Source organism: Balearica regulorum, chromosome Z (genome assembly GCF_011004875.1).
Source record: "Balearica regulorum gibbericeps isolate bBalReg1 chromosome Z, bBalReg1.pri, whole genome shotgun sequence".
NCBI lineage: Eukaryota > Metazoa > Chordata > Aves > Gruiformes > Gruidae > Balearica > Balearica regulorum.
Window position 1 is genome coordinate 71,455,079 of NC_046220.1, and position 27,032 is coordinate 71,482,110.

At 40.4% G+C, this 27,032-nt stretch overlaps 2 protein-coding genes across 2 annotated transcripts in view; one reads left to right on the forward strand and one right to left on the reverse strand.

The window, feature by feature from the left end:
- RPL37 (ribosomal protein L37) overlaps window positions 1-27,032 on the forward strand; it is a 350,006-nt gene that overhangs the window by 307,476 nt on the left and 15,498 nt on the right. The gene's annotated exons all lie outside the window — the stretch shown is intronic.
- Window positions 1,887-26,627, reverse strand: C7 (complement C7). The gene is made up of 18 exons (XM_010308755.2): window positions 26,285-26,627; window positions 25,946-26,001; window positions 25,230-25,305; window positions 24,141-24,282; window positions 23,191-23,332; window positions 22,218-22,356; window positions 21,453-21,587; window positions 20,014-20,257; window positions 19,224-19,337; window positions 18,635-18,801; window positions 16,607-16,835; window positions 15,870-16,041; window positions 15,424-15,511; window positions 13,950-14,082; window positions 12,769-12,960; window positions 10,297-10,393; window positions 5,168-5,352; window positions 1,887-3,243 (listed from the first exon to the last, which is right to left on the reverse strand). Exons 1-18 carry the CDS (start codon window positions 26,288-26,290, stop codon window positions 3,056-3,058), a joined length of 2,505 nt encoding a protein of 834 aa, XP_010307057.2. The 5' UTR covers window positions 26,291-26,627; the 3' UTR covers window positions 1,887-3,055.

A 27,032-nucleotide genomic window follows, 5' to 3' on the forward strand; every position in this document is an offset into this window, starting at 1 on the left:
AGAGTTGGTGATGATATCTTCCAAGTCATTGGCTTCAGATCATCCCATGAGTCTAGATCATCAGTAAGGAAAACAAGTTTACCTTACCTCAATCTGAGTTAAATTTAATCTGCCACAGCATCGCTCAATTTCCCAGTTGGTTTCTGTCTCTCAGCAGCTTCTTACATGGTAATATTTTTTTTTACTTGAATGTCATTTGCAATTCACACAGTTCACAGTTCAGCTGCCCAAAGCTCAGGTCATCTAATATCAAATTCCTCCCAAGTATCCTGACCAGTGGTGATGGGACAAATGCTCATCCAAAAGAAGCATGTGGTCATTTAGTTCAGATAAAACAAAGGAGTTTACCACTCTCTGCTACATAATTTTGCTAAGCTGATTGACTCCATGGAACCCTCTTTGTTCTTCTCATTTGATGCTAATTTGTCTGACTTTTCTTTCTCACCAAGAAAAAATGTCCTGCAGTTCCTTGTGAGTTTGACAACAGTATGGTGAAGTGGTGGACCACCATGACTGGGGATGCTTCTGTTCTGAAGGGGCCAAAGTGTGGCCAGCAGATGTGCACACCGTGACAGATTGTCATCCGAGCCACTGGTCCTACATGAACTCAGTTTTCCTTCATTAAGTAGTCATATTGCTTTGAAGAAAATTTCTACCTCCTCACTGTACTTCTTCCACCCTCTCAAGCAGCATTAGACAGTCAGCTGGTTGTTTAAAAACAAAAAAACCCAAAAAAAACCCCAAACCCAAAAAAACCCCAACAAAAGGCATCATATCTGTTCTAAAATGCTGTAAGATGTCCTCAGATTTTCAGGAGGGATGATGGAACAGAAGTGCTTTCTGTTCTGTTTTGACCTGTGTAAACACAAGACTGAAAACAGTATGTGGCAGAAGTCAGGCAGGGAGAAGACTGCGGTGTCACAGCATGAAGGGGAACAGACTCTTGCTGGACACCTGCAGGCAGGTGGCTAGGAGAGAAAGGGTCTATGTGCTTACAGGGAAGGAGCTGGCTGGGCTGAGAAGTAGGAGGGGAAAAGATGGAGTGGGTAATTAGAAAGAAAAAGGAGAGAAAAGGGATCCCTGCAAAGATTTAGATGGATCAGAGAAACAGTGAGATGTCAGGGACTAGACGAAGCATTTGAAATGCAGCCTTCATTAATATTTTGTCTGTCTTATCTCAGACTAATTTATTTTATGGATGTGGAGATCTGTTTCTGCTGATGTATCGAGATGATTATCAGGCAACCTTATTGTTTGTTTGAACTGTTTCTTAAGCAGGAATTCTCAACATTTCTTGAGGCCCTATGCTGTTTTTCTACATTTCCCTATGTTTGAAGACATGAATCACCAACTCACTATTATTTCTGTGCTATCTATCAGGAAATTTCCAGGTGATTTTCTCTTGCCTCCAGCAGCTGTGGAAGCTATTGCTACCCAAGGGGCTCATGGTCCAACCACACGTAGTGCCAGTTGCCCCAAGAAAAAGGCTAGAAATTGTGGACAAGAAAGTTGGGAGTAACCAAGGGGCAAACATGGTCTGCATGCTACTCCTGAGCAAATAATACAGAGCAAATATAACTGATTAAATTAATTTGGCTTTTATTCTACTTGTTTTCATCTATAAGCTATTCACAAAAGTTTATGATTTGCACAAAACCAAAAAAAAGTACCATTAAGTTTCAGACAGCATAAAGGCCAGGAGGTCCTTTCAGTTAGTGCGGTGGCAACCTTGCCCTCCAACATAGCTGCCCCCAGGAGAGGGAGTGTCCAAGGGGAAGCATGCCGCATTATCCTCATTGGCAGCACCACGGAAAGCAAAGCTTTTCCAGCTGAGGGTAGGGTTTATGTGAGGAAGCTACAGGTACAAATATGACAACCGAGAGAGATGTTTTATCTGGTAGATATTTATTGATCATAAGAAATAAAATCTGTTGCTTAAAAAGCATACAGGCTTTCTGCTGATACTGCTGCACTTGCTTGATCACATCCTTGCTATCCAGCCCTTTGTCCTTGTTTGCAGCTCAGAATAGTCAGAAGGGATCAGACTGCCAGGATGAGTACCTGAATGGACTTGCAAGGTACACCACATGTGAGTGAAGACGTCACTGTCTGACTAACCTAGACAGCATGCTTAGCTGTGTAAGAAAAGAGTGTAAGAAAGAGACTTATTTTATTCAGGAACAGTCTTAGGAGATTGTCCAAAGGTATCATTTCTGTGAAGATACGCTTTCCCTAATAGCTGCCTTTGAGAAAGTTCTGCTGTGGTGGAAGGCCTCTATGTGCAACGGTCTGTAAGCAAACTGGTCTTGGCACAAACATAAATGCATGTGACATGCAACCGAGTTACCTGTGCTTACAAATGTAGCTCATGATGATAGTTATGACAATGTAAAATGACAATTATTCATGAAGTGGTTCTATGTACGAGAAGCTGCAAGCATAGAAGTCTTCTCATTACTCTAAGCTGGCTTTACTATTAATGCACATTGTTTTGACCTTTAAGAGTTTCAGGGTCAACAACAGGTTCTACGCTGTGCAGTATGTATACTATTTGCTCAACTGAATAAGGCACAGTAGGAAGAAGCTACTTTGTTAAAAGAGAAGAATCATATCTCTTACTCTGTAAAGCTTATTCTTTTTTTTTTTTTAATCTAAATCTAATCCATGCATACATATGCTTATGTGGCTTTAAGAAAAATATATTTACAATGATGTCAGACACTGTAATCCATCACTATAAATGCTACTTTGGCAATTGCACTTCAGCAATATTTTTTAATTCTGTTGGAAATGTGAAGTAAATTTGCCAGTGCTAAGTCTGGGGCCAAAGCAAGAGCCCTGTCATGAGCAGTGGAATGAGTGCAGCTCTGCCAGCAAAGAGCTGAAGGGCCTGATTCAGAGCCGACCAGAGCTGATGCACACAGTCTCATCAGCTGCGGTGGACTTCAGAGCAGAGCTTGCATTTGGTAGAGCAATGTTCAAAGTATGTCCTGCCCAAGAGTTGACACATTTTGACATATCCCATGGCAATAAGCAAAATGAACCGTAGTGTATCTTATTTGTTCTGTATGTCGCAGGGCCTTATGCTGACAAGGGTGACAGTCTCCCCCCGGCATTTGAGCTGCCCAGCCTCGCACTCGGTCATGGTCTGATGGACAGCAGAGGCACTCACTTCAGCGCAGATCTGTATGCCTCCCTCCTCGCACGACCCATCTTCATCACAGACACAGCTGTTGGATTGCGCTAAGCAAAAGCACAGAGGAGAAACACTCAGGATGGCATCTGACTCAATGAAAAACAGACTAAAATGTTTCCAGCAAAACCGTAGGATTGACAGCAATTTTCTGGAGGGTGGTCAGTACAGGAGAGACATGTACCTGTTGGAATGGCTACAGAAGAGGGTCACAAAGATAATGAGAGGGCTGGGGCACCTCTCCTACAAGGACAGGCTGAGAGAGTTGGGGTTGTTCAGCCTGGAGAAGAGGAGGCTCTGGGAAGACCTTATTCCAGCCTTCCAGTACTTAAAAGTGGCTTATAAGAAAGCTGGGGACAGAATTTTGAGTGGAGCCTGTAGTGATAGGACAAGGGGTAATGGTTTTAAACTAAAAGAGAGTAGATTCAGAGGAGAGATACGGAAGACATTTTTTATGATGAGGGTGGTGAAACACTGGAACAGGTTTCACAGACAGGTGGTAGATGCCCCATCCCTGGAAACATTCAAGGTCAGGTTGGACAGGGCTCTGAGCAGCCTGATATAGTTGAAGATGTCCGTGCTGACTGCAGGGTGGTTGGACTAGATGACCTTTACAGGTCCCTTCCAACCCAAACCATTCTATGATTCTATGATTCTTTTCCTAACCAGAAGTAACATTAGCTGATTTTCAGTGGAAAACCTAGAAGTGGAAATGAGTGGTGCAGTGCTGGGGCTTGCTCTTTTCAGAGAGGCTGGTTGTACTTGTGGGAAAAGCTTGCTCAAGGTGCCTGAGATACTGCTCTCAAATACTTCTGTAATGGTACTGCTTGAACCAGTTTGTGTATCTACTGCTTCACAGTTCAGATAACATATGAATTACTTGGACAGTAACAAACTGATTATACAGACACTTTCAGATGGTATCTTTATTTACATACAGGCAGTTCCACTAAGATCAAAGGATCTACTCCTACAAATGAATGTACATAGTTGTAGCAGTGACAGCTAAATAATCGGATAAGAAGAAGCTCCCATCTGAGATTTATTTTTCATAACTCTGTCTTTCTTTTGGTGTTGTATGTTTATTTTTTTTTTTTGCCTGTGTTTGTCTCTGCTGAAGCTCCAGCCAGTTTTGATTATCTTTTTTTATTATTTTTATTTTTGTCTGTTCAACCTTGTTAGACAAAACAGATGAACTCCTATCAAGTAATCTTTTTTATTTTCAAAATATGACAATAGCTGTGCCTCTGTTGCACTTCTAAAAACCTAATTTACTTCTTTATCTTCCCATTTCTGGCAACCCTCCATTAAATGCAATGTAGTGTAGGACACTCAGGGAAATTAGATCAGGAAATCTGAAAACTTTCACTTAAGACAGATTGCAAAAGACTGGAACTATTTCCTCTGAGGGAAGAGACATTCACCTTTGGTCATAATATAAGAAACTGGGGATAGGCAGTGAAGTACAAACAAAAGTAAATGGCTTTCCTAGATGGTATAGAATAATGCATTCGATTCCTTGCCACAAGATACTGCTGGGGAGACTGCTCGGCAAATTTCGGGATAGGATTAGGTGTTCCTGAGGGTAGTAAGGACTACCACATTTACTGTGTTAAGGAACTTAAAACAGGTGGATACAGAGAAATGAGAGTAGGGCAAGGGTGTCACCCAAAACTTACAGAGGACCAATGGGGTAACCCACTTAACAGGGACTAGGAGTAAGCTTTCCCTGTAGATAGTGCATTTTGTTACAATATCCTGTGCAGTTTTCTTTTCCATGGTTGGAGCTTCCGGCCATGTTTGGACACCAAACACTGGACTGATGGTTTGAACCAGCTTAGCAGTGCTTGGTGCTTCTGAGACAGACTAGAGATACCATACCATGACAGACCTACAGCTAATGTGTAAACTGGGGATAAAGATTTCAATTTAGTCTTATAAACAATTTTGCTTAAATTATGAAGAATCTCTTACCATCACATTTTTCCCACGAACGGCATGATCCACATGATATTTCGGTTGCCTGAGGTGTTTTGCAGTTTTCTGCATTAGTAAGAGAATATTTCCTGCCCATGCACTCCAAGGCATGCATCTTGCAAACAGTTAAAGATGTATTTCTCTTGGTTCTTTGATCTGTAGCACAGGTGTCCAGGGAAGGACTGAAAACAAAAGCAGAGATCTTGCTATTTAAATGTGCTTTATCTTGGTACCTCTTAAAAAGATCTGAGGGAATGGAAAATATTCAGGGTCCGGTTCCTTTTTATCCATTCATTGAGGTACATTCTAAGAGTGTAGCAAGGGAACTCAAGACATAGACATGAATAATTCAGACTCCGTCCTCTTCCACAGGATGCTGCACCTCAGCAGAGCCAGGATCTGTTCCCTTTGAAGGAGAGGGATATTACTGGGTATATTTCCCATTGACCTCAGTAGCAGTGAGACTGAGACTTCAGTTGAAAAGAGTTCAGACTTCAGCTATTCTGTAATACATTACACATACATGCATATAAGTGCATACACAGAAAACATTTCTTATACACATATATTAAAATATTTTATAAGTATTTCTTAATTATAAGAGATGAGAATATACTTAAAGACCTTTTCTCTGCTGTCCTTAAAAGCCTCAGCTTTTACCAAATAAAATGTTATGATCCAGCATCAAAGCCCAAAGATATTTCTGGAAATGTACATACATCTCCACAGAAATTTTATTAAAAATCTGCTCTATTTATGCAGGGAATTTGCTTGTTTATTTCTTGAAATTTGAATATTGTTCTAACACCCACAAAAATTAGCTTTTAAAAGTGGTAATAACAATTCTTGGGCAACCTTAACTGGTGTTTGCTTTGGGGACAGTTCCAGGAAGTTGTTATCATTTGTGTTTCACGCTGTAAGTGTAGGAGGAGAGCAAAACGACCTTCTGTTATTTCTGGATTTTAATCTCAAACCACAAACTTCTCCACCTGTTCTCAATGCAATCAGTGGCACCTCTGTGGAGTGAACAAAACAAATGCCTCTCCGGAGCAGGGCATGCTCTTGCTCTCCTGGCTGCACTTTACAGCCACAGGTAGGGTGTTGCACAGGGTATGAGAGAGCAGAGACCTGCCCCCAGGGGATGGTGAGCTTTGAAATAGGGCTCCAAAGGCTTATTTTCAGCACAGCTCCTCCTTTTGAGCTCCCACAGAAACTTCTAGTGTCGAGTCAGTTCTCATTAGAACCTCAGCTAAAGAGGTGTTTGGTGGGGAGGAGAGGCTGATGAATTATGGTCAAATGGCCCTAATGAGCTTCACAGGGCTACCTGAAGGGAAAGGTAACACTACCTATCAAAGTGGCCTGTGAGCTACGGAAGAGGAATTTGGAATAGGGAAGGTGTGGTAACAAAGTCCTGACCCAAACTTTGTTCCCTTGCTGGCCAAATGTTAAGGTAATTTTTCTTTTCTTTTCTTTTTTTTTTTTTCCCCCTCAGAATTAGGAAGTGCTTTTTGGTAGATCTATAAATAAGACACTGAGTAGAAGTACCTGCTCGAAGCTTTGGGAATGGTTCTTTGAGAGTTGGTTTTGAAGCCTCTTAAAAGAGAATGCTTTACAGAAAGTTTAAACTACCTGTAACATAGTGTACCTTTAAGATATTTAAAATTTGGGACATCAGCTGAGCCTGAAAACTTTGCTGTATCTACCTGCAACCAAATATGTCTTCAAAGATTATTACTTGTATTACATCTCCTACTTAAATTAGTATCCTCAACTGCAGTGGGTCCCTTAACTGCTGTGCTTAGTCAAAATACCAGCCACTAAATCTCTAGTAAAGTTTGTTGCCTAAATTTTCCTTAATGCTCTTTTGGTAACATAAAGAATGAAATTAACTCTCGTATTCTGAGGTACAACAAGAGGACAACCCAATGGATACATAGCATCAAGCAGCTGATAAAGGAAGTCTGTACATTTGTCTGCATTATATTGTTTGCTTGTCCGGCTGCACAGCCAATGAGTTAGTGGTGCATTGATTTTTAATGTGAAAATTATCTTTACAGACAGAGGTATAAGAAAAACTTCATCTTTAAATATCATCTTAAATTTGGATGAACAAAGTGTGATCCAGGGAAAGCATCTAATCTATAATTACATTGTTTATTATGTTTATAATTGTTCAAAGACCTTCTTTATTTGCCTGAGTAATTAATCTCAGTATCTGAGTCTTAAGGTCAAAAACTTGTATACAAGACAGCTTAATTTAGCTGAAAATATTAAGGCTAGACATAAGTGCACTAATCTGTCTGCTTTGCACCATTTTAGCAACACCCAAAAGAAGGGAGGGAGGCTGATTTATCCAGCTGCCGAAGGTTGAACCCAGGGAGTTCATGGTCCATGTTGCCAATCTCTAGCTACAGTATAATCCCTCAAGCTGACTTGAGAGGGCTTCACGTATTTGCTACGGCTGGGTCAGCTGGGAGAAAGCCAGTGGAAATCAACATGTTCAGATGCATAAGAAAAAGGATGGAGAATCTGTGCTCGTAAGAGAAATTAATAATTTGCACTCGTTGCTGAGAAAGGATGTTACGGGGCTGGAAGCATCACAGCAGTGCAATGAAAATCATTAGACGCAAGGAAAAATTGTTATGTAAATAATGTGAAAAGTTCGATACCTTTTACCTGAAAAAGAAGGTATTGGGTAAGAACAAACTTTTACTGAGGCACAGATTGTGAGAAATGTAAGTCAGTGGATAGATACCTTCTCTCCCTTTCACCCACAACGAGAAGCAGGCAAGTTTAAGTGAAACTAAAAAGTGAAAAATTCAGCATGCTGGAAACTATTTTAACTTCTTAAACTTATATTAAAGACCATAAGTTTTAATATAACACAGGCCAAGAACTCTTAGGAGAGACATAGACATTATACAAATAAATGTGGGGAAAAAAGAGGGGATGGTAGTTAAAAATTATTAAATCTCATGTTTCACTTTGGAGATAGTCTTTAGCTACTGGAGGGTGAAGTTACATCTGTATTAATACACTAACTGTGCTCTGACCCCTTCCTTGCACTAGGGACAATTCACGCAGAATAGTGTCCATACTGTTAAAGTCTCCCCCTCAAAAGATGAGGACCGCATCAGCCTGCTTGCTAGGAATGGTCCCTGGCCCTAGTAGCTCCTGCACTGTGCCTGGGAATTATCTGGGAGTTGGCCCTTGCTAAAGCTCTGCCAGGAGCTGCTCTAGCAATTTAACAGCTCTGGTGCCCAGGATTGTTCCCTGGTTCTAACTGACGAGGGAAGACGTAGCCTAAGGTACCATGTCATGAAGGACAAATTACCAGCCTCACCAGCCTGTTTTGGGGTTCCTGTGCTGTCCCTGAAAGTCTCTGTTGCTAGTCTCTTGGAAACTGAAAGGCTGTAGGATGTGTCTGAAACCACAGTGTTCCTGAATTACCACATGAACTCTTGTTCCCAGGTCTCTTCCAAGCAGAAGCTGCTGCTGAAAGTCACTGCCACGGCAAAGCAAGCCACGTTACTTCTGATCTCTGAGGAAAGACCAAGATCTGCTTACATGCCTTATTCCTACAGCCTTAACAGCCTGGCAGATTAGTCTGCTTTGACAGCTGATGATTTATCCTTCTATTATTAGATGTGTTATTTCAAGACAGAGTGAAAAGATAGCATCAGGTAACAGAAATGACTGTTATCTATCTTCCTGCCAGTTTGAACATAATTATAAAAAATAGAAACAGGCAAGTAGTAGACTAATTATAACTGAAGCATAAATGCATAAATGAATGTAATTCATTTAACTTCCAAGGTTATTTTGGCTCTGCCCAAGTCCTTCCCTAGCTTTGTGGACTCCCCTTATCTTCTGTGTAACTAACCTCAACACACCCATGAACTAGAGGAGGGGTTGTTCCCTCACTTTAATGAGCATTGAGACAAAAAGAGTAGAATCAGGTCATTTAAAATATTACGGTGTTTAAGGATAGGAGTAGAGTCTTAGGAGAGTTGTTATAAACCTGACCCTTACCTCCGCATGCAAGACAATGGCCTCAGATCCTAGGGAAGTGCCCAGTGGATCTACAAAACCTGAACTAAGCTCACCCATTTTAATTATGAGATGTTCAAAGTGTGCTAATTTTGGCTTAGAACCAGAGTCACCATGCGGGGCACTCTTGAATTATGTGGTTGATGGAAAGTGCCAGTTCTCCACTGAGAAGTTCTTCTACCTTGAAATCACTTGAGATGATGTCAAAATTTCTTCCTCCTCCTACACAAGGGTAGGAAAAGTTTAGCCTGTTATCCTAGAGTTTCCAATCTGCTCAGTTCCTGCTGTGCCATAAACCTGGCCAGATTTCATATCCGGAGATCACATCCACTGTGACGACATTATAGGAGACTTCATCCAGTCTATGAAAACCAGCCCAGATGTTTGTGTGCTGAGCAATTTTAGCACATCTGGCCATTAATGCCAGATGGTCTCAGGTGTCTTCTTGCTACTCCTCTGTTTTGGTTCTGTTACTTCCATGTTTAGCAAAGAACTCAGAGTTACTCATTTCCTTACACTTCTCCTGCACTGCTTATTGCAAAATAAAGGCTTAGATCAAACAGGAAACAATAAACTGTGGTCTGCAAGTCATGAGGTCAGGAAGGGTGATGTGACTGGTCTGTGCAAACTGCTGTGTAAATGGGAGATTAGATTATTGTGCCTTTCATAACTCTACAGTCTCTCAGTAGGGAAAAGAAATCTGTTTTATTTCACTAGCTTACTGCTTTGATGGTTTATATCCCAAGGGCCTCTGTTCTAACTTTTCCTCAATCTTCTAAATCTTCAAAATATCATTTTATCTTTTTCCATCTATTTCACAGATCAAGTGGAGCTGAAATTATCCCTTCACCTTCTGTCATCCAACCAAATTCCATCACTGCTAAAACCCACTGACAGCTCTGACAAGGCAGGTAAGTGATGAACAGGACATTGATTGAGCTATAAAGCAAACAAAGTACAATGCCTCGTTCTTGTATGAGTAAAGGTTTATCATCTGTCATGGACTGAAAACTTAAGAAATTTAATTGGTCTTGAATAAAGTGAGAAAGTCATTGCCAAATTCAGCCTGAACTTACCCACACTCATAGGGCATTTTGCACACACATTGCGACTGATGCACTTTCTCCCATGGCTGACATTTAGGCTCTGTCACTTCTGGTTTCACACTGGGCACTGAAGTAGAAGAACACAGACAGTGCTATTAAGGGTCAGAAAAACAACTACTGTTAAAGGTCTACTCTGAAATTATCCTATCAGCTGAGCTTAAAAGGCACTGAATTTTACAGCCTGCATGTTCATTAGAAGTACCTACTGCATGGAAGGAATCAACACTTTTAAAAAGATGATATACTTTGCAAAGTTACTGTTCAGTAATCTATCCACGGGTCATGAGTCAGATGGAAGGAGACAGGTACTATGTTCAAGCTTAAACATTCATCTCAGTTCTGCAGCAGCTTTTTGTTTCTGCTAAGGCTAGCAGTGCTGAATCATAGCTGGCAACAGTTTTATCATTAGGTTTCAGAGTTACTGACTTCACTACTGAAGCTAGAAAAGCTAAGGCTATGACATCTGATGAAGAAATGTGAACTAGAGTAACTTTATGCACTGATGGTTACGAACACTAGAAGTTACATCCTTAGCCCACAATCTGCACTAGCTTTAAAAATAAAAGCAATGATTTTTTTTTTATTTAATTTTCATGATTGTACCGTTCTTTGAGTGCTCAGTTATATTCCAAGCTTGAAAATGAAACAGGTCTTTGCTAAACATTCCTCTGGAGATTTCTGTAGCAAGTAATGGCAAGACTTTCCTAAATCCATACAGACACACTTTCTGAGAAAGCTTTATCCTGATTTGTGTTTTAGATTAGGTGTTTGTAGTTTTCTACTTTAATATTAAACTTTAATACCCCTGAACATTGTTGCCTTCAGAGAAAACAAACAAACAAACACCCCTGTCCATTATGGATTAAGACTTGCCAAGCAAAATAAACAGGTAGAAATTGCCAGAGAAGAAAAATAAAATAGTTGCAGTGCATTGCAATACAGACAGTAGGCATAGCTCTGTCTTCCTGCAGAGGGGAAATTTCCATCAAAAATCACTGCATTGTCTCCATCCCTGGGGCTGTTGGTTATATAGTTGACTGTTACTGACACTATTGCTGACTAAATACTCTCATCCAAATGTATGTGTGCTACTGTGTCTGTGTATGTATATTTTTTACCCTTCTCATCTCATATTCCTTGTTTTTTCAACTGTTGTTCTAATTGTTATTCTGATCTAATTGTTGTCCCTTTTTGGGGTTTGGTTTGTGGGGTTTTTTTCAATTTTTGTACTAATGTAATGCTCCCATACAGGCAGGCACAAGCTGTTTCTAAAGATGGAAGCATTTGAAACTGTTTCTAATTATTACTGGAATTTGAATACATGATGTAACAGAAAGCCGGATGAAAATCAGTCAGTAAGGCTAAGCCTAAGGAGTAATTGGCAACAGTACTTTAGCACTGGTACTTTAGCAACAGCGAGCTGTTTATGTACGGCTATGTTATTCCTTCTGAAATCCTTACACTTTCTGTGCATGTGGATATGACACAGCGGCAGACAGCTTACACTGGGAATCTCACAGGACCATTGCTTTTTGAGGTCTAAGCCTGACTGTCACCTGCCTCTTCCCGCAGGTCAGGTAACCTCAGGCAGCAGTGGTTGATAAGGACAGGACAGACATGAAATGTAGGAGACAAGCCTAGTCTTCTACAGCAGTGGCTGATGTGACCCAAGGAAGGGTCTCCCCAGGGTTATCTGAACATCTGGTTCCTCAGGTGAGGACGTGACTGGCCTGAAGCAGCAAGCTGCTTTGGATGTCTGTATGTTACTGACCAGCATTGTAGGAGTGCACAAGAGAGGGTCTTGTCTGCCTTCCACAGCTGAATAAGATGACTTAAAGATGCTGTATGCTCTAGCCCATTTCCCTCTCTGCCAGTGCCTGCCAATATCAACTCAGAGCTTAAACAGCTGTTACCATGAACTCTAAGCAGCATTTTCCCACTGCTTCCAGTTCCTGGAGATTTACTCCGTATCAGCTGTGTGTCTGTCAGATGAGCAAAGGAGTCATCTAGCCCTGTCCTTCTCTGCCATGAGAGGCTGTGGTGCACTGAACAGCTTCCAGATAGAAAAAACATATCTCTAAGGTGCAGCTCACATGGTGGTGGTGTTACACAACATGGGTGGAAAGTGAAGTGTTCTTAGGTGGCAGAAGTGGCAGCATACATCCCAGGTAATCTCTTAAAATATGTGTTAGTGACAATACTTGATGGCAACAGGGGAGCGGGAAGCAAATAGACGGAAGGAAACCTCACAAGAAATGCCTTAAGGCATCTTCAGCCCACAGAAAACACACACTCACATTTTCTGTTCTTCCTGCTGGTGATGTTAAGTATGGCTTCTCTATCACTGTATCAGCTATAGCTGTCTATATCTTATCTACATCAGCCATAGCCTGTTCAGGAAAGAAACTTCTGCATTGCACTTGGAGGACTGCCATGGCTTACCTGGTCTCTTGCACTGGATAGTCTTCATGTCAGGAGACCACTTGAGACTGGGTTCACACAAAATGGAACGCGCCCCTTCTAGGTGCATGTCATGTGGACAAGACAGAGTTATTCTCTCACCAATCTCATACACAGGTTTCCATGGCTCTCCTTGTAAACCCCCTTCCAGGACGGGCAGGAGACAAGAGGTTTCTAAGGATGAAAGCATTCAAGATAGGCACAGTGAATCAGTGGATTGCAGAAAGCAGCCACATACTTTATCTTCTCTGAAATTCCTTAACAAATTGCACGGTAAGATTAGCTGGTTTTCCTGTAGAAACATAAACTTGTGTAAGCACAGGATATTAGCTCATCACACCAGCCAAACTTGTGCAATATCAAGGACAGAGTGACAATATCTTCTACTGCCTGCAGGTCCAGCCCTAGCTTGAAGAAGGCTTCTGTGTTCTTAGGACCCATGCTTCTGTTGAGGGTTCATATTGGAGACTAATAGCCTAGTAGGTAGAGGATGGGAGAACCCTGGGAGACCATGTACTGATACAAAAAGTGATGGCATTTAAACAGCGTGGACTAGCATTTGTTGAGCAGTCAGACCTGGTTGGAATGAAGAAAGGATGATGTTAAACTACAGGTCTGAAAATTCTCAAGTCTATCTGATCACAATCAAAGTTCACTCACAAATAAAATGTACAGGGTAAAAAAAAAAAAAGAAACCCTCATGGTTAGAGGAAAAAGTGAAGTAGGGAGACCATTCAAGATGTAAAGTGATCCTCGGAGTTGTGTTCTTATAACAAGGAGGTTATTTGAGAACTTCATGGTTGCCCAGTGCTGCCCACTGGACCTTTTCCTCAGTTTGCCTGAGACATAGACTCATCCCCAGGGTTCTTGGATATAGCCACAGGACTGAATTAAGCAACAAAGTTCGTTTCCACAGGAAGTAACTCCTGCACTGGAATTTAGTGTCCCTCACTTCCAGCCTTCCTTAAAGCCATGTTTCTATTTCAGTATTACAATATCTCGATTCAAAATAAAAGTTGATTTAGATTTGATTATGTCTAGGGAACTGGGAAATGCAGGGGTGTCTTTTTCTGCTGTTGTTGTTGGAAAGCAGACATTCAGAGATGTTTCACTGGAATTCAGGAATGGAGTTTTATTTCAAAACAAGAATCGGTTAGACATACCCTGGCAATATCTGTCTCCAACTTGCCACTGTAAATTACTGCCACACTTAGCAACAGAATCACCAACAAGAGAATATCCATGTCTGCAAGCATAAACAATGCTTTTCCCAACAGGGTATGAGTTTTCAGCATTCTGAAAGAAAAAGAACAAGCGAAATTTTGGATATACAATCTAAGAACCACCAGCAGAGTTGAACTCCCTTTAATTCTGGGATGCAGTAGCTGAGGACAGTGGGAATTATTAATGTCACTCTACACTGATGAGTGTCCAGAAAATTGGGGGCAATTCTGGTTATCAGTAGTCAGTAAATGTGATCAAAATGGAGACAATGCTGCAACTAAGTTTGTAAAATACAGAATATTGGGGCTATCTTAACAAAAGGAGAGTTAGAGTTGAAGGTAGCCTATGACAGGGGTTTGGCAGTGGTAGGTCAGTGATGGAACAGCGCTCCGTGCCAGTGTGTAAACTGACCGCAAAAATTAGAGAGGGAACATAAGATTTTGATCAGCCTTCTGGAGGAATCAGTGGAGAGTATATGGCTTTGCTAATTCTCAGGATGACATGTTATCAGCTTGCTAAAGGTTAATGTGATACGTTCACTCAGAAGAGCGGGATCTGAAGACACAGGTCTTTTCTCATTTCTTATCCCACTCTTTGCTAAGGAGAAATTTTTTGAAAAATTGAGACTACTCCACAAATTGCACAAAATTTAGTTTGCCAACCAAAAATATCAATATGGGAGACAACTATTGATTACCAAAAAAAAAAGAGGCAGCACAAAATTTTGGATCTTGCCTCAGGCTGCAGTTGTGTGGGGGCAACTAACAGATTTTGAAATAATCCTTTTATCTATTTATTGAGCAAAAAGACTCTAGACAGTCTTGTAACATGGAGAAGGAATAATCCATTCTTCCAAGGGAGGAATTTAGTCACCCTTGTTAAACAGGCCCAAGTTACAGTCAGTCAAGTACCTTGCCAGATCATAGTTTCACCAAGGAACAAGCGCAATGGTGAGTTACAGCGTGTAGAGTAAAGATTCCTAAAATCTGTTTGTAATTTTGCTATGGACTTACTGGATGACCGTGGACAGTTTACTTTCTGTGCTATTTTTTCTCTAGTTTCCTGTGCTTTAATATTTAATCCATGTGGCACAGAAAATTTTTAATATGTTTATAGGGTAAAGGACAAGTAGATTACTTTTCTCTGTAGGTACTGTGGTCCAGAAAAGCGAAGATTTTGTTCTGGTTTCAGAGGTGGGGCTTTTTTGGTTTTCTTTTATTTTTAGCAAGAATTCTTGGCTTATGCAATGTAAACTTCAGCCAGGTAGAAATGCTGAGAGAGCTGCTATACAGTAGCTCTGATACTAAGCTTACCAAAATAAATACAAATTTGCAAGTGAGTATCTGTATTAACTGTAATAGAGGCACTACAGGTAGGGATAGGACAGAAAATACAGTACTAGAAATAACTTACTTGAACAAATCCATTTTCCAAGAGCGGAGGAGGTGAACAGAATTCTGTGGGGGTTATGGATAAATCAAAACAGTGTGGTTCAATCAAGCTATGAAGCAAACAAAAGTATGATTTAGTTTGAATTTAGTCTCCCTTCCTTTCAAAATTCTACACTTCTCAGTCAAGCCCATTTTCATCACAATTTACATCACAATTATACTTAAATCAGTAACTGCCAGGCTACCTGAAAGACTGTTAAATAGAATGGTGTCAAGTTTACTTGCTTTTACCCCGTTTTCTAGTCTTACCTTGTAACAGATTCACAGCTTTTGAATTTCATTCTGTTTCAATTTAAATATGAAAGCTGTAAGTGACCTTTTCCCTGAATTTAATAGCTTATGCACCCTTCTGAAATAAATTTTTAGATCTTCCTGTAGTTATGCTCCAAATGTTTCTTTTCTACTTACCGAAAATGCTGCAACTCTTCATCTTCACATGGTCTGCTTTCACGCTGCTCTCCTATGCAGGCCTTCCCTCCGCCACGCGGCGAGGGGTTGTTGCAGGTTCTACTCCTTGATTTCCTTCCCCCTGAGCAAGGACTCCAGGAAGACCAGCAGCTCCAGTGTCCATCAACCACACCTATGTAACATTTGGGAATATTTCACATTAAACCACTTTGGAGGTTTGTTGTCCTTTAAGGAAAAAAAAAAAAAAAAGTATGTGCTGTTCGAACCTACTGATGATCTAAACTGTGACCTCACCATGATCTTATCTTACCCAAACTCATCTTTTACATAAATATAATTTCATGGAGTCTATAAATTAGCTATTTTTATATTCTCTTAGACTCTGATATCAGATGTGAATAATTAAAAAAATAAAGAGCAAAATTTTAAGTTATTGATATTCATTTAGTATCTATACTTATTGATAGAAGGTTACATTTTGAGTGGTTAGTATTGTCCACTGCATTTACCAAGAATAATAAAAACAATTCTTTGTTAAGGGCTGCTTGGACATGTTAAGTGAAGACTCAGGTTCAGCATGATGCTACCCCATGCTGTATGTCTGCAGAGATACCTGACCCAAGGAGCCACTGCACATCAGCCACTCATTCAGGTTCTGCAGTGGGACAAACAGACCCTGGAAGCAGGAGAGCACACTTTGCCCCTTCTAAACTCTCACAAGTTTCAAGAGTGCTGACCTGACTGATCTTGCACGAGAGCTCCCAGCTCACAAGCTGCTCCAAAGGTGTAAGGCTTGCAGTAACACACGCACTGAGTTCCTTCCACGGCTGCTTCACCACCATTCTGGCAAGGCTGACATTTGCAGGCATCATTTTCAGCCATATATTCTTCGATGGCTTGTTTTAGGTAATGCTTTTTGACTGAGGAGCAGGGCACTTCCTTTACCAGCTCATATAATGGTGTTAGCTATACACAGTAGAGAAGCATTTATATTACATAATTATAGTTGGGATGTAAAGGTTTATGAGCACATTTTGTCATGTAAAATAATTTGTGATGTATGCTCCTGCACATGAGAGTTGATAGATGCTCTAATTTCCTAGCTAGCAAGCTAAAATCTTATTGTAGTATTTAATATTAGCCTTTTTCTGAAAAGTCATCTCTGCTTAACAGCATGCCTTAAAGCTAGTGGTAGATTATGATGACGATACTAAACTGGGAGGAGTGGCTGACACACCAGCAGGCTGTGCTGCCATTCAGCAAGATCTGGACAGGCTGGAGAGTTGAGCAGAGAAGAATCTAATGAAATTCAACAAGGGCAAGTGTTGGGTCCTGCACCCAGGGAGGAATAATCCCATTCACCAGTACAGGTTAGGGCTTGACCTGCTGGGAAGCAGCTCTGTGGAGAAAAACCTGGGAGTCCTGGTGGACAACAAGCTCTCCATGAGCCAGCAGTGTGCCCTCGTGGCCAAGAAGACCAATGGTATCCTGGGGGGCATTCAGAAGAGTGTGGCCAGCAGGTCAAGGGAGGTTATCCTCCCCCTCTACTCTGCTCTGGTGAGGTCACATCTGGAATATTGTGTCCAGTTCTGGGCTGCCCAGTTCAAGACAGACAGGGAACTACTGGAGAGAGTCCAGCGGAGGGCTACAAGGATGATGAGGGGACTGGAGCATCTCTCCTATGAGGAAAGGCTGAGAGAGCTGGGGCTGTTCAGTCTGGAAAAGACAAGACCAAGAGGGGATCTGATCAATGCTTATAACTATCTAAAGGGTGGATGTCTAGAGGAAGGGGCCAGACTCTCTCCAGTGGTGCCCAGTGACAGGACAAGGGGCAACGGGCACAAACTGCAACACAGGAAGTTCCATCTGAACATGAGGAAAAACTTCTTCACTTTGAGGATGACAGAGCACTAGGACAGGCTGCCCAGAGAGGTTATGGATTCTCCTTCTCTGGAGATATTCAAAACCCGCCTGGACATGATCCTGTGCAACCTGCTCTAGGTGATCCTGCTCTAGCAGGGGGGTTGGACTAGATGATCTCCAGTAATCCAAATTCTCACCCAGGTTTCCCAGTCTAAAAAGCTGGACATTTAAACAACCCATTATGGTATTGCACCGAGCAGTGATTGAAGGTAACAATAAACGCAAACATTTTGCATTTCTATTGCCTATCTTATGATATCCTGTGCTTTTACATTTAATTGAAAACTTTCTGACAGAAATCTTTTGGGTGCATACCATTCTTCAGTATGTGGGCAGTTCCCAAAAGGGACTTTGACAAGGTAGTAGTGAATATGGTCCTGCCCAATTTAGAAATATCTGGCTTCCAGAATCTCCAGTTATGACAGACTTACGGACGCAGAGAGAAGGAAGAGGGATAAAAGGGATACACAGAAGTTGGCAAGCTAAGTGGAAGCCACACAAACCTGCCAATATGCATTTTGGGCTATCTAAAATTCAGGCTTTCTCCAATGCTAGCGTGATCCTCTCTTCTTAGGCAGAACTTTACTAAAGTTACTGAATGCTTATAAGATTGTAGGTGTTTACCTGCCAAAGGACCTAGATTTGTGATATAGCTGATCACGTTAGCATCATGGAATTTTCTTCCTCTGTATTTTTCATTTCTTTCTTTTTTTTTTTTTTAAGTGATCTGAAAACAAAATGATTGCAGACTACAGCCTGATTAACCACCAGCTATAGCTTAATCATTTCTCCCTTTGAAGTGATCCCATCTGCTCATCTCTGCTTCAGAAAAATAGCCTTACCTTTTGTTTAATTACTCTGGGATAGTCTGTCACTGATCTGGCCCAAAAGGAGTATCTCTGACTGTTCCCAGCAGGATTATTCAGCTCAAGATAACTAAGGCCAGCAACAGCACCTGGGCTTCCTCCTTCTATGTAGGGGTCTCCTTTAATCTTATTACCACTTCTTCCTGTAAATTCAGGATGGGGAACACAGAAAATACCAGCATTGCTATATTTACAAATGGAAATAGAAACAATACACACAAAATCTATACTAGTAAGCAGTGAAAGGACTCATCAGTGCAGATCAACCACCTGTGCCTGGATCAAGATTTCGAACATGGATAATATATAAGAAGTATCTGGTTTTGCAGGTGTCTTGGCAGCCCTGACTTAGGGTGTCCAGAAAAGTACTAGTTACTGGGAAAGCATTAGCAATGCTTGATGCATGTTGGAGAGGCTTTTAAACTAGGTACTTAGTGTCTGGGTTCAGTGTGTTAAGATAGGGTTCAACAAAGCTATCAACACCTGCTCCTCATTTTGACAACTATTTAGGAGGAGACGAAAGCTGGAGACATGACAATGGTACAAGTCACTGTTGAACGTTTACCTGAAGAGGTCTGTAGTAGTTCATCCAGTTTGGAGCACTTTACTTTCTTCTTTTTCACAATAAATGCATTCCAGCCTGATGTGGTGCACTCATACATGTCTGTTATGCTCATACCTGCAGATAATTGATCTGTTAACAGTACTGTACACAAAGTAAGTGTTGGATTAATTTCCAAGTTTCCCATTGACTTAAGATATGTTTTAGAAAGATAAGAATCATGAAGCATTATGCCTAAATTAGAAGGCAACTAACTAGCACATCCTGTGGGAAGGTCCACGTGTTACTAAAGACTATGGATGGAGGCTGAGAGATGGGAGGTGTGTCTGGGAAAAGTTTATAATTTCTTTCATCTCTTTTCTCAGCAATCCCTAATCCTACAGCACTACTCTCCACTGAGTACCATCATATGTGTCACTCTGGATTTTGCTCTGTTTGTAATTTATTCTGCTTTACACTGTTTTACTGAATCTTCATCTCCAAGTAATTTTTAAGCTTTATCATTTTTTGAGATTCAGATTGGCAGTAGAATTCAAGTTTAGCTTGATGAGGTCCCAAACCAACCATCAAGTCTTTGCTACCCTGAGCACTGCAGGTCATAGATGCAGATCTAGAACTAAATGTTGTGTTTTGAGTGCTTTTTCTGATCCTCTTTATTTGTCCTGTGAAGAGAATGTAATGACTAATAGAAGTCTCTTATTTGATTTTAGATATTCGCTGTGAGAACATGCAAAGAAATTTTTATTCTTGTTTATTCACTTTGTTTCTTGTAACAAATACTCTAGTACTCTACCTTCCTCTTTCATTTTGTCAGTATCCATATAAAAAATAACTTTGTAATGTCCTCCTAGAGATCCAGAGTGTAAGAAATGAGTCCCAAAATGTTCGATAAGTCTTCGGTAGGCGTTGTACTCGTAGACAACTGGAAGGTTGGCCAGTTCCTTCCAGAAGGGCTCCGCAAGAGTGAGAAAGTCTGGGCGGTTGTTAATAAACTGAGCAACTTCCACACTGTTCTCAACAACCATCAGCTGCTTACTCTGGGGGAAGGAAAAGGCATCAGTCATGCTCCATGTCACTACTGGGGTCGTTCCTACTAGCCAGATGACATGCACGTTATGTCGGCTACTAACCACCACCTTTACAGAGCTGTTAGATATGTCTAAGCAACTCTGTGAATGCAAAAAGAACATCCTGAAGTTAGGAAATATCTTTTGGACCTTCATTTATAATTGCTGTGTATTTATAATTGCTGTATAATTTTCTCCCATGTCTCTGAAAGCTAACATAAGGACCAATAAGAACGGAAAATATCACTCTTCAAAGCTAATGATGGTTTCCAACACCATCAGCCTGGCAGTAGCAGGTTAGGAAGCCTTGTTTGAAAGCAAATCAGAAGCACTGGAGAGGTCATCTTTGTACCCTGTTTTGTCTAGAGGAGCCTTTCTTTGTAAGGGGCTCTAGCCATTTGAGGATGCTGCTGAATTATAAAATGCTATATGCCTATACAATGATTGTCACCTCTGCCTCTCAAAGTTACTTTTCACCTTTGTGATGCTAAGTCACAACATACGTCATTGTTTGTGTGGTAAAATGAGCTTGTCCTCTGTCAGCTTGGGGGTCATAAAATACATAAATTTCTTACTTGGTTTTATTTGCTATAAGATAGAGGCTATACTTCATAATTGAGAGTTACTCTCAAATTATTTATTTAATGCTGCTTTTTAAATAAGTCAAAGGCATAAGCACTGTGACCTCCTGGCTGTCTAAGGCAACAGATCTCTCTCAGTGGAGTTCTACTACTGGAAAATGTATTATAAAAAAGCCTAACTTTAATCACAGAATTATTGCAAATTTTTTGCTCCAAGATACTGACAGAGGTAATAGGGGGGAAAAAATGTGGTAAATCATTAGAAGAAAATGGAAAAGATTAATCAATTATGAGAAGAGGCTAATGTTTTTCTTCCTCAAATAGGGAGGAAAACAGCTAGTAAATAAATAAATTACTAACAAAGAGGTAAAATGGAGAAAGTAAAACCAGCAGCCAACACCTCTTAACTGATAATCAAACCAATGATCTCTTTGTAAAAGTTTTATGGGATTTTTTCTGCCATGTACTTTGTGCCAAAATTATATGGATAAAATAATTATTTGCATCTCACTATAAAAGCACATGAAAAAAATTATGAAAATGCTTATGCAAAATACTAAGCCACAGTGACAACTTATACATACCTTTTGACTCTGTTGCAGAATTTTACTGTGTGAATAACTGTGTCCACTGTTTGATTTTTCATACCTCTCTGTGTGTTTCATATAAGACCAGCTGCTGTTGAAAAACTCATAACTGAAATCATTCTGAATTTTAACCTAGAAGATGAAAGATAGAATACTTCACAAAGATCTTCATGAAGGATGTTAAAAATGATAACTCATAGAGTAGAGCAAGTCCTTCCTGATGAAAAAAATCCGATGTGTTTTTCAGGCTGAGTCCATTTCAGAATTCATAAAAAAATATTGAACACTATTGGAAAAGCATTACATATATATATTTATATATTTGAATATTAAATATCCGTGTTATGAAGTAAAGTACATTAAGGATTGCTCGGCATGCTTTTGATAAACATGAGACAACCCAAATCTCTGAGACAGTGACTTCAAACAAAGCATATCTCTGGAAGATCTCCACAAAGCACCCCAAAGCCTTGTGCACATAGGATTTCTTAGGGTGATTCAGGACACTACCTGTGCTAAGGAGCCAGCTTTACATTCAGTCTAACTGTGAGAGAATTAGAAATCACGTCCAAGGGATCACAATTTTTTTCCTTCCATTTTAGCAAGACATGCACCAGTTTGTGTGTTTCAAAATAATAAGCAACTGCAGAGAGGGAACAGGTGTTGTTCAGCTGCGTTTAGGGAAACTTACCTGCCAAGACACCCTACATCATCCTCCTAGTTTTAATTATGACTCTAAAGCTGTGCTTAATGGAAACTTACCTGGAAAGTATAAGCAAGAACACTTTCACTCAGCCTGTAGTATTCTCTCCCATCGCCACTAAAGACCTTTCTGCATTGTCCTCCAAAGCTTTTTGTATGAATGACTCTTCCCCTAGTCTCACCAGTAATGGCATCGAAGCTGTGAAAAGGAAAATATGAAAGATCATTAAGACAGAGAGGTAGCAAATTATTTTACAGGAGGTGAAGATTACAGAGCTATTATAACTGAATGCTGTATCTGCAGATTAAGATCATGAACTGATTTACCCAAGAAAAGGGGATATCAACTGACAGACTTCTACACCAGCAGAACTGCAGTGTGCACAGCATTTTACAATATGGAAAACAAAATGTTGCTCTTGATTTGTCAACAAAAATGAACACTTACCAATATCTCTTGACATTAAGACATTCATATCTATCAAAACTGATTTTATTAACTTTTATTGTTCCAGCAATTAATGCAACACAGAAACAAGAGAACATCCATTCCAAAATGGTTTTGTATTTTATATGAATTTTATCACATACCAAGTGATACAACTATGCTAAAGAAACTTAAGATAATTATTTTGCTAGGTTGCAGACGGGACATATAAACAGAATTCCATATGGATCCACAGTACTAAATGCAACAGCAATGAACAAAAAGAATGAGCGTTGCTGGCTCATTTTTTCTATGCTGATGATTATGTGTTATTGGTTGACATTTCATTTAATTTCTTAAAAGATGTTTTTAAATAGCAGGAATGAAAGATAAAAAGCTTTATTCTATGCTTCATGTCAAAGGGCTTGTACTTTCTGGCTGCACTGAGCTACTGGCATGTTGGAGGCAGTTGTACTGAATGATTTTGCATATGGGACATTTTACCATAGGCACAGGAATTTTATCTGTAGAGCCAGAGGCTGTAAATACAACCAAAATGTAAATGCTTTTGGCATCAGTACTACTGAGCCTAACACAGAACATTACCCTGTTCCTGTAAGTTCTGAATTCGGAGGTGTTTTATTAATATCACATACAGTCGTCTTCTCTTCACATCGATCTTCATCTGCACCATCTTCCTCACAATCCTGATCTCCATTGCACACAAGAGATCTGCTAATGCACTGACCTAAATCAGAACAAAAATGCATGGGGAAAGAAGTGTTTGTGCATTTGAAAATAAATCACCCCAAATCAAAGCAAAAGTCCCACTTATCTACCATATTAATTGGCTTGTTCACTCCCATGATGAACAGTCTGTGCCCAGGAGGGCTTGTGAAACAACAGTAAATGTAGTCATGAAGAAATAGTGTATAGTACACTTAAGGGAACCACAGTCATTCAAGGTTTATGACATATTAATAAAACAATGGAGTTTTAGATTTATTTCCTCAGCTTTCATCCTTTGACCCTATCATTTGTGATTAATTGTGATTATCTCACTGGTAGCACCAAAACATGTTTATCTTACTCCTCTGTGATAAATGTCTACCTACTGAAGTAATGTGCTTCTTTTGTGAAGGTAATGGAAGCTGCTTGGATACTGGCACTGTTTTAGGGAGCATTAGTTTCCAGGACCGAAGTGATTTCCAAGATGTTTGGATATAGCCTAGAACACCTTTGAATAATCACATCTAAAGTAGTGTTCCTTAATTACCTTCTCATAATGAAAAACCTGTAGCAAATAAGTAAAGTAGAATGACTTAGAGAGGCTGCCAGGGCTACAGCATATTATCTGCAAAGCTTTGCAACACTCCAGATGAAATTAAAAACATGCGTAGAACTCTGAAAAAAAAAGGAAACATCCTGCTAAATCAAATTTATCTGTAGGTCAGAAGTTCTGCAAAGCCATTGCCCATTTTGTAAATTTCAAAGCTAACAAGGTTATCCTCTTAACTTTATGACCGGAAAATGGTGAAAAAGATCTTGGATGGTACCTGAGAAACATCTGAACCGATCACCACAGCCATCCTCTGTTGGGCATCCCCTCGTGGGGGTGCATGGTCTTGTTTCAGAGGCATCACCAGAGCAGGGGTTTCCCCCATACTGGCCGTAAACTGCTACTGTCCGTCTACGAACCTGAATGCAAATCAAGGGAGATCTTAGCAAACCCAGACGCAAAGAAGGAATAGTTTACTAGTGTCAGGACAATCCTACCACTCTTCTGCTGTAAGGAAATGAGACATTCACTACTTTTCTGAGAACAACCATTCTTGGTATTACTGCAGTATGGTAACAAATTCTCAAGTTAATAGAAAGACAGCTATTTTATCTATGAGGTCTTTAGATGACGAGGCTTGGCTCGTTTGTTCAAAACTCTAATATGTAACTGAAACCAAGAGAAAGCTGCTGACACATTTCAGTTTGCTTTTACATTTTTAATAGGACTAATCGTGCCTGATACGAATTTGCTAAAGCTCTTCAAAGTAAACAATGTCATTAAGGAAGATGATAAAATCTAACATCAAGTGAGCTACTTTTTGCTTCTAAAAAGAATAAGTACAGTCTCATGGCACATCTTTAATTTTGACTAATCCCTCCCTAATTAATGCAACATCAAAGTAAATGAGAAGGAAAATCAAAAGCAAGCGTCTTGCGCATCAATAGAGTTGCACCGTAAAAATCACCAGCTTGTTTTCATTGAGCATAATACTTTGCAACCAAATTTTCTTTCCTTGAGATGTGACTCCACTAATGCGAAATCAATGGAATTGGTACAAACAAGCATCAAGGGAGGAAAATCTCAGTTTACTGAACAGTTCAGTTGAGTTTTTTGGAACTATCACTAAAATAAAAAATGCACAAATTATTTTACAACATGAATATCATGATTTTGAAAGGGAACATAGAGGGTCAGGCTGGAGGATTTCCATTCTGAGTGCTTTGTCATTCATCCTTCTCGTTCTGCTGGGGCTTTTATCTGACACTTGATTTGGCGTTTTAAAGACATAGCATCTCCTTAATTACTGGGAAAAACGCCTATGTTTGTGAAGTCATGAGTACAGAAAAAGTGTGTCTGTCTATACCTGTTGGTGAGTACAGCCATCACACTCGGACCAAGGGCCAAAAGAATTCCAGCGGCAATGGACTGGAGGAGAAGGGCTGCTCCAGTAGTATTTTTTGCATTTAAAAAAAAAAAAAAAAAAAGAGGAAAATTATCAGGGATTTCCATCCATAAGCATTAGTGCAAAACTTTCCTAAAAAGCAAAACAATCCTTCAATAAAAATCAGGAGCATGATTAAGCTCCCTCTAAAACCATTGGGATTTGCTTGTCACGTGTAAGAATAAAATCAGTTTCTGCTTTCTGATCCATGAACAACAGAAGGAATTAGACACGTTCACCTAGCCTGAAGATCAGCAAGGACTTTGTGCAACCATATACCGGCTTCAAAGACCAGCTTTCCACTGCAGAGCGGGGGGAGGCCAGATCACGTCCGGGCCTGGCAGGGAGCTGGCAGGGGCTGCGTGTGCCGTGCCGTGCAGCAGACCTTCCCGCAGCATCTCTCAAACAGCCAGTTTGCCAATGGGAGGCACAGAGGGTGCAACCTGCCCCCAGGATCGGGGCTGCCTTGGGGGAAGCTGTGCTGTGTTTCGCAGGTGTGCGTCGCTGTGGCTCATACCACCACTGCGAAATATATCTGAAGACCCCTTTAAGCCCAGCCCTACGTCACGCACCAGAAGTTGTCTGTTAAATTGTACATGCTTAGTCTTCAGCATGCAATTTACTAAAGAAATATTCACCTGGAAAAAATGGGAAAGAAGCCTGAAACTTCCAACAACAGAAAAATCCCCAGCACCTGAAAAAAAGACAAGCAAAAGCAAACTTATTTTCTTTTCTGCGTTTTCCACTAGCTCATGCAGCTGTTCTAACTTTCTGCAATCTTTACACTAGCCAGCTTAAGAAATAGTCACACTGATTTTCCTCAGCTTTGTTGTACAAGCTGTTGTTTTTTATTTTCTGCTTTCTTGCAATACTGCCCAAGTACATTTTCAGCTAAGTATTTCTCCATATAAATTAATATTTCATTACACTTCCCATATTCACTTCATCAGTATGAATTAAGTAAGCAAGTGTCTTACCTTCATGTTAGATGAAATAATCAGATATCCAGCAATTATCAAGGAAAATGCACTTCCACTCAATTCAGCAGCCAAAGGAGTCAGTCAGTCTGTCTGCTACTGTACATCTCTTCTCACTCTGCCTTGCTATTCTGTTTTTCTTTCCCTGAAAAGGCTGAATATTGCTGAGGAATTTTAATCTTAACCCATCTAGTCCTCTCCAGGGACATAGCCTGCTTTGGGAGCTGCTCAGTCTTTTTAAGACATATAAATCAAGGCTTGGATGTACTGTCTGGGGCTGGCACAAAATTTTGAAGAGCGCTTACTGGAAGAACAATCATCTTTTCCTTATCTTCTCTCTGACAGTTTCTTTCCCCTGAACAAGATTTTTCAGAGATCCCAGGCCAGTCCTTGTGTCAAACACACTAGAGCAGAGCTGAGTCCCCAGCTTCAGCAGGAAGAGCTGATCCAGAATTAATCTCACGTTGCCAAGGTTTAATTTTGATGATGACTCTCCAGTCTTCACTTCTGCAGTTGTGCTGATTTTTTTGTATCAGTTCTTACATTGAAAATCAGCTTATGGATCTGAACGCAAGTTTTGGCCAATTCTGGCGTGGTCCTGCCTGTGAAAGACTTCCTAATATTGTGCCCAGGCCCTAGTTTCAATGACACATCAATAGCTGGCTGTTTTCTGGGGATGCTCTTACAGAAGTAAGAGCACTTCGCTTTCCCCTTCCTCACCCTGCCGTGCCCTCTTTTTTTTTTTTTT

Excerpts from the sequence above, each read along its gene's own strand:
- C7 (XM_010308755.2), bottom strand. Across the intron at positions 18,802-19,223 it reads ACTACTACAGACCTCTTCAG|GAAGAAGTGGTAATAAGATT; the intron begins GTAAACGTTCAA and ends CTGAATTTACAG. Across the intron at positions 16,042-16,606 it reads TCTCGTGCAAGATCAGTCAG|GTGTGGTTGATGGACACTGG; the intron begins GTCAGCACTCTT and ends AATGTTACATAG.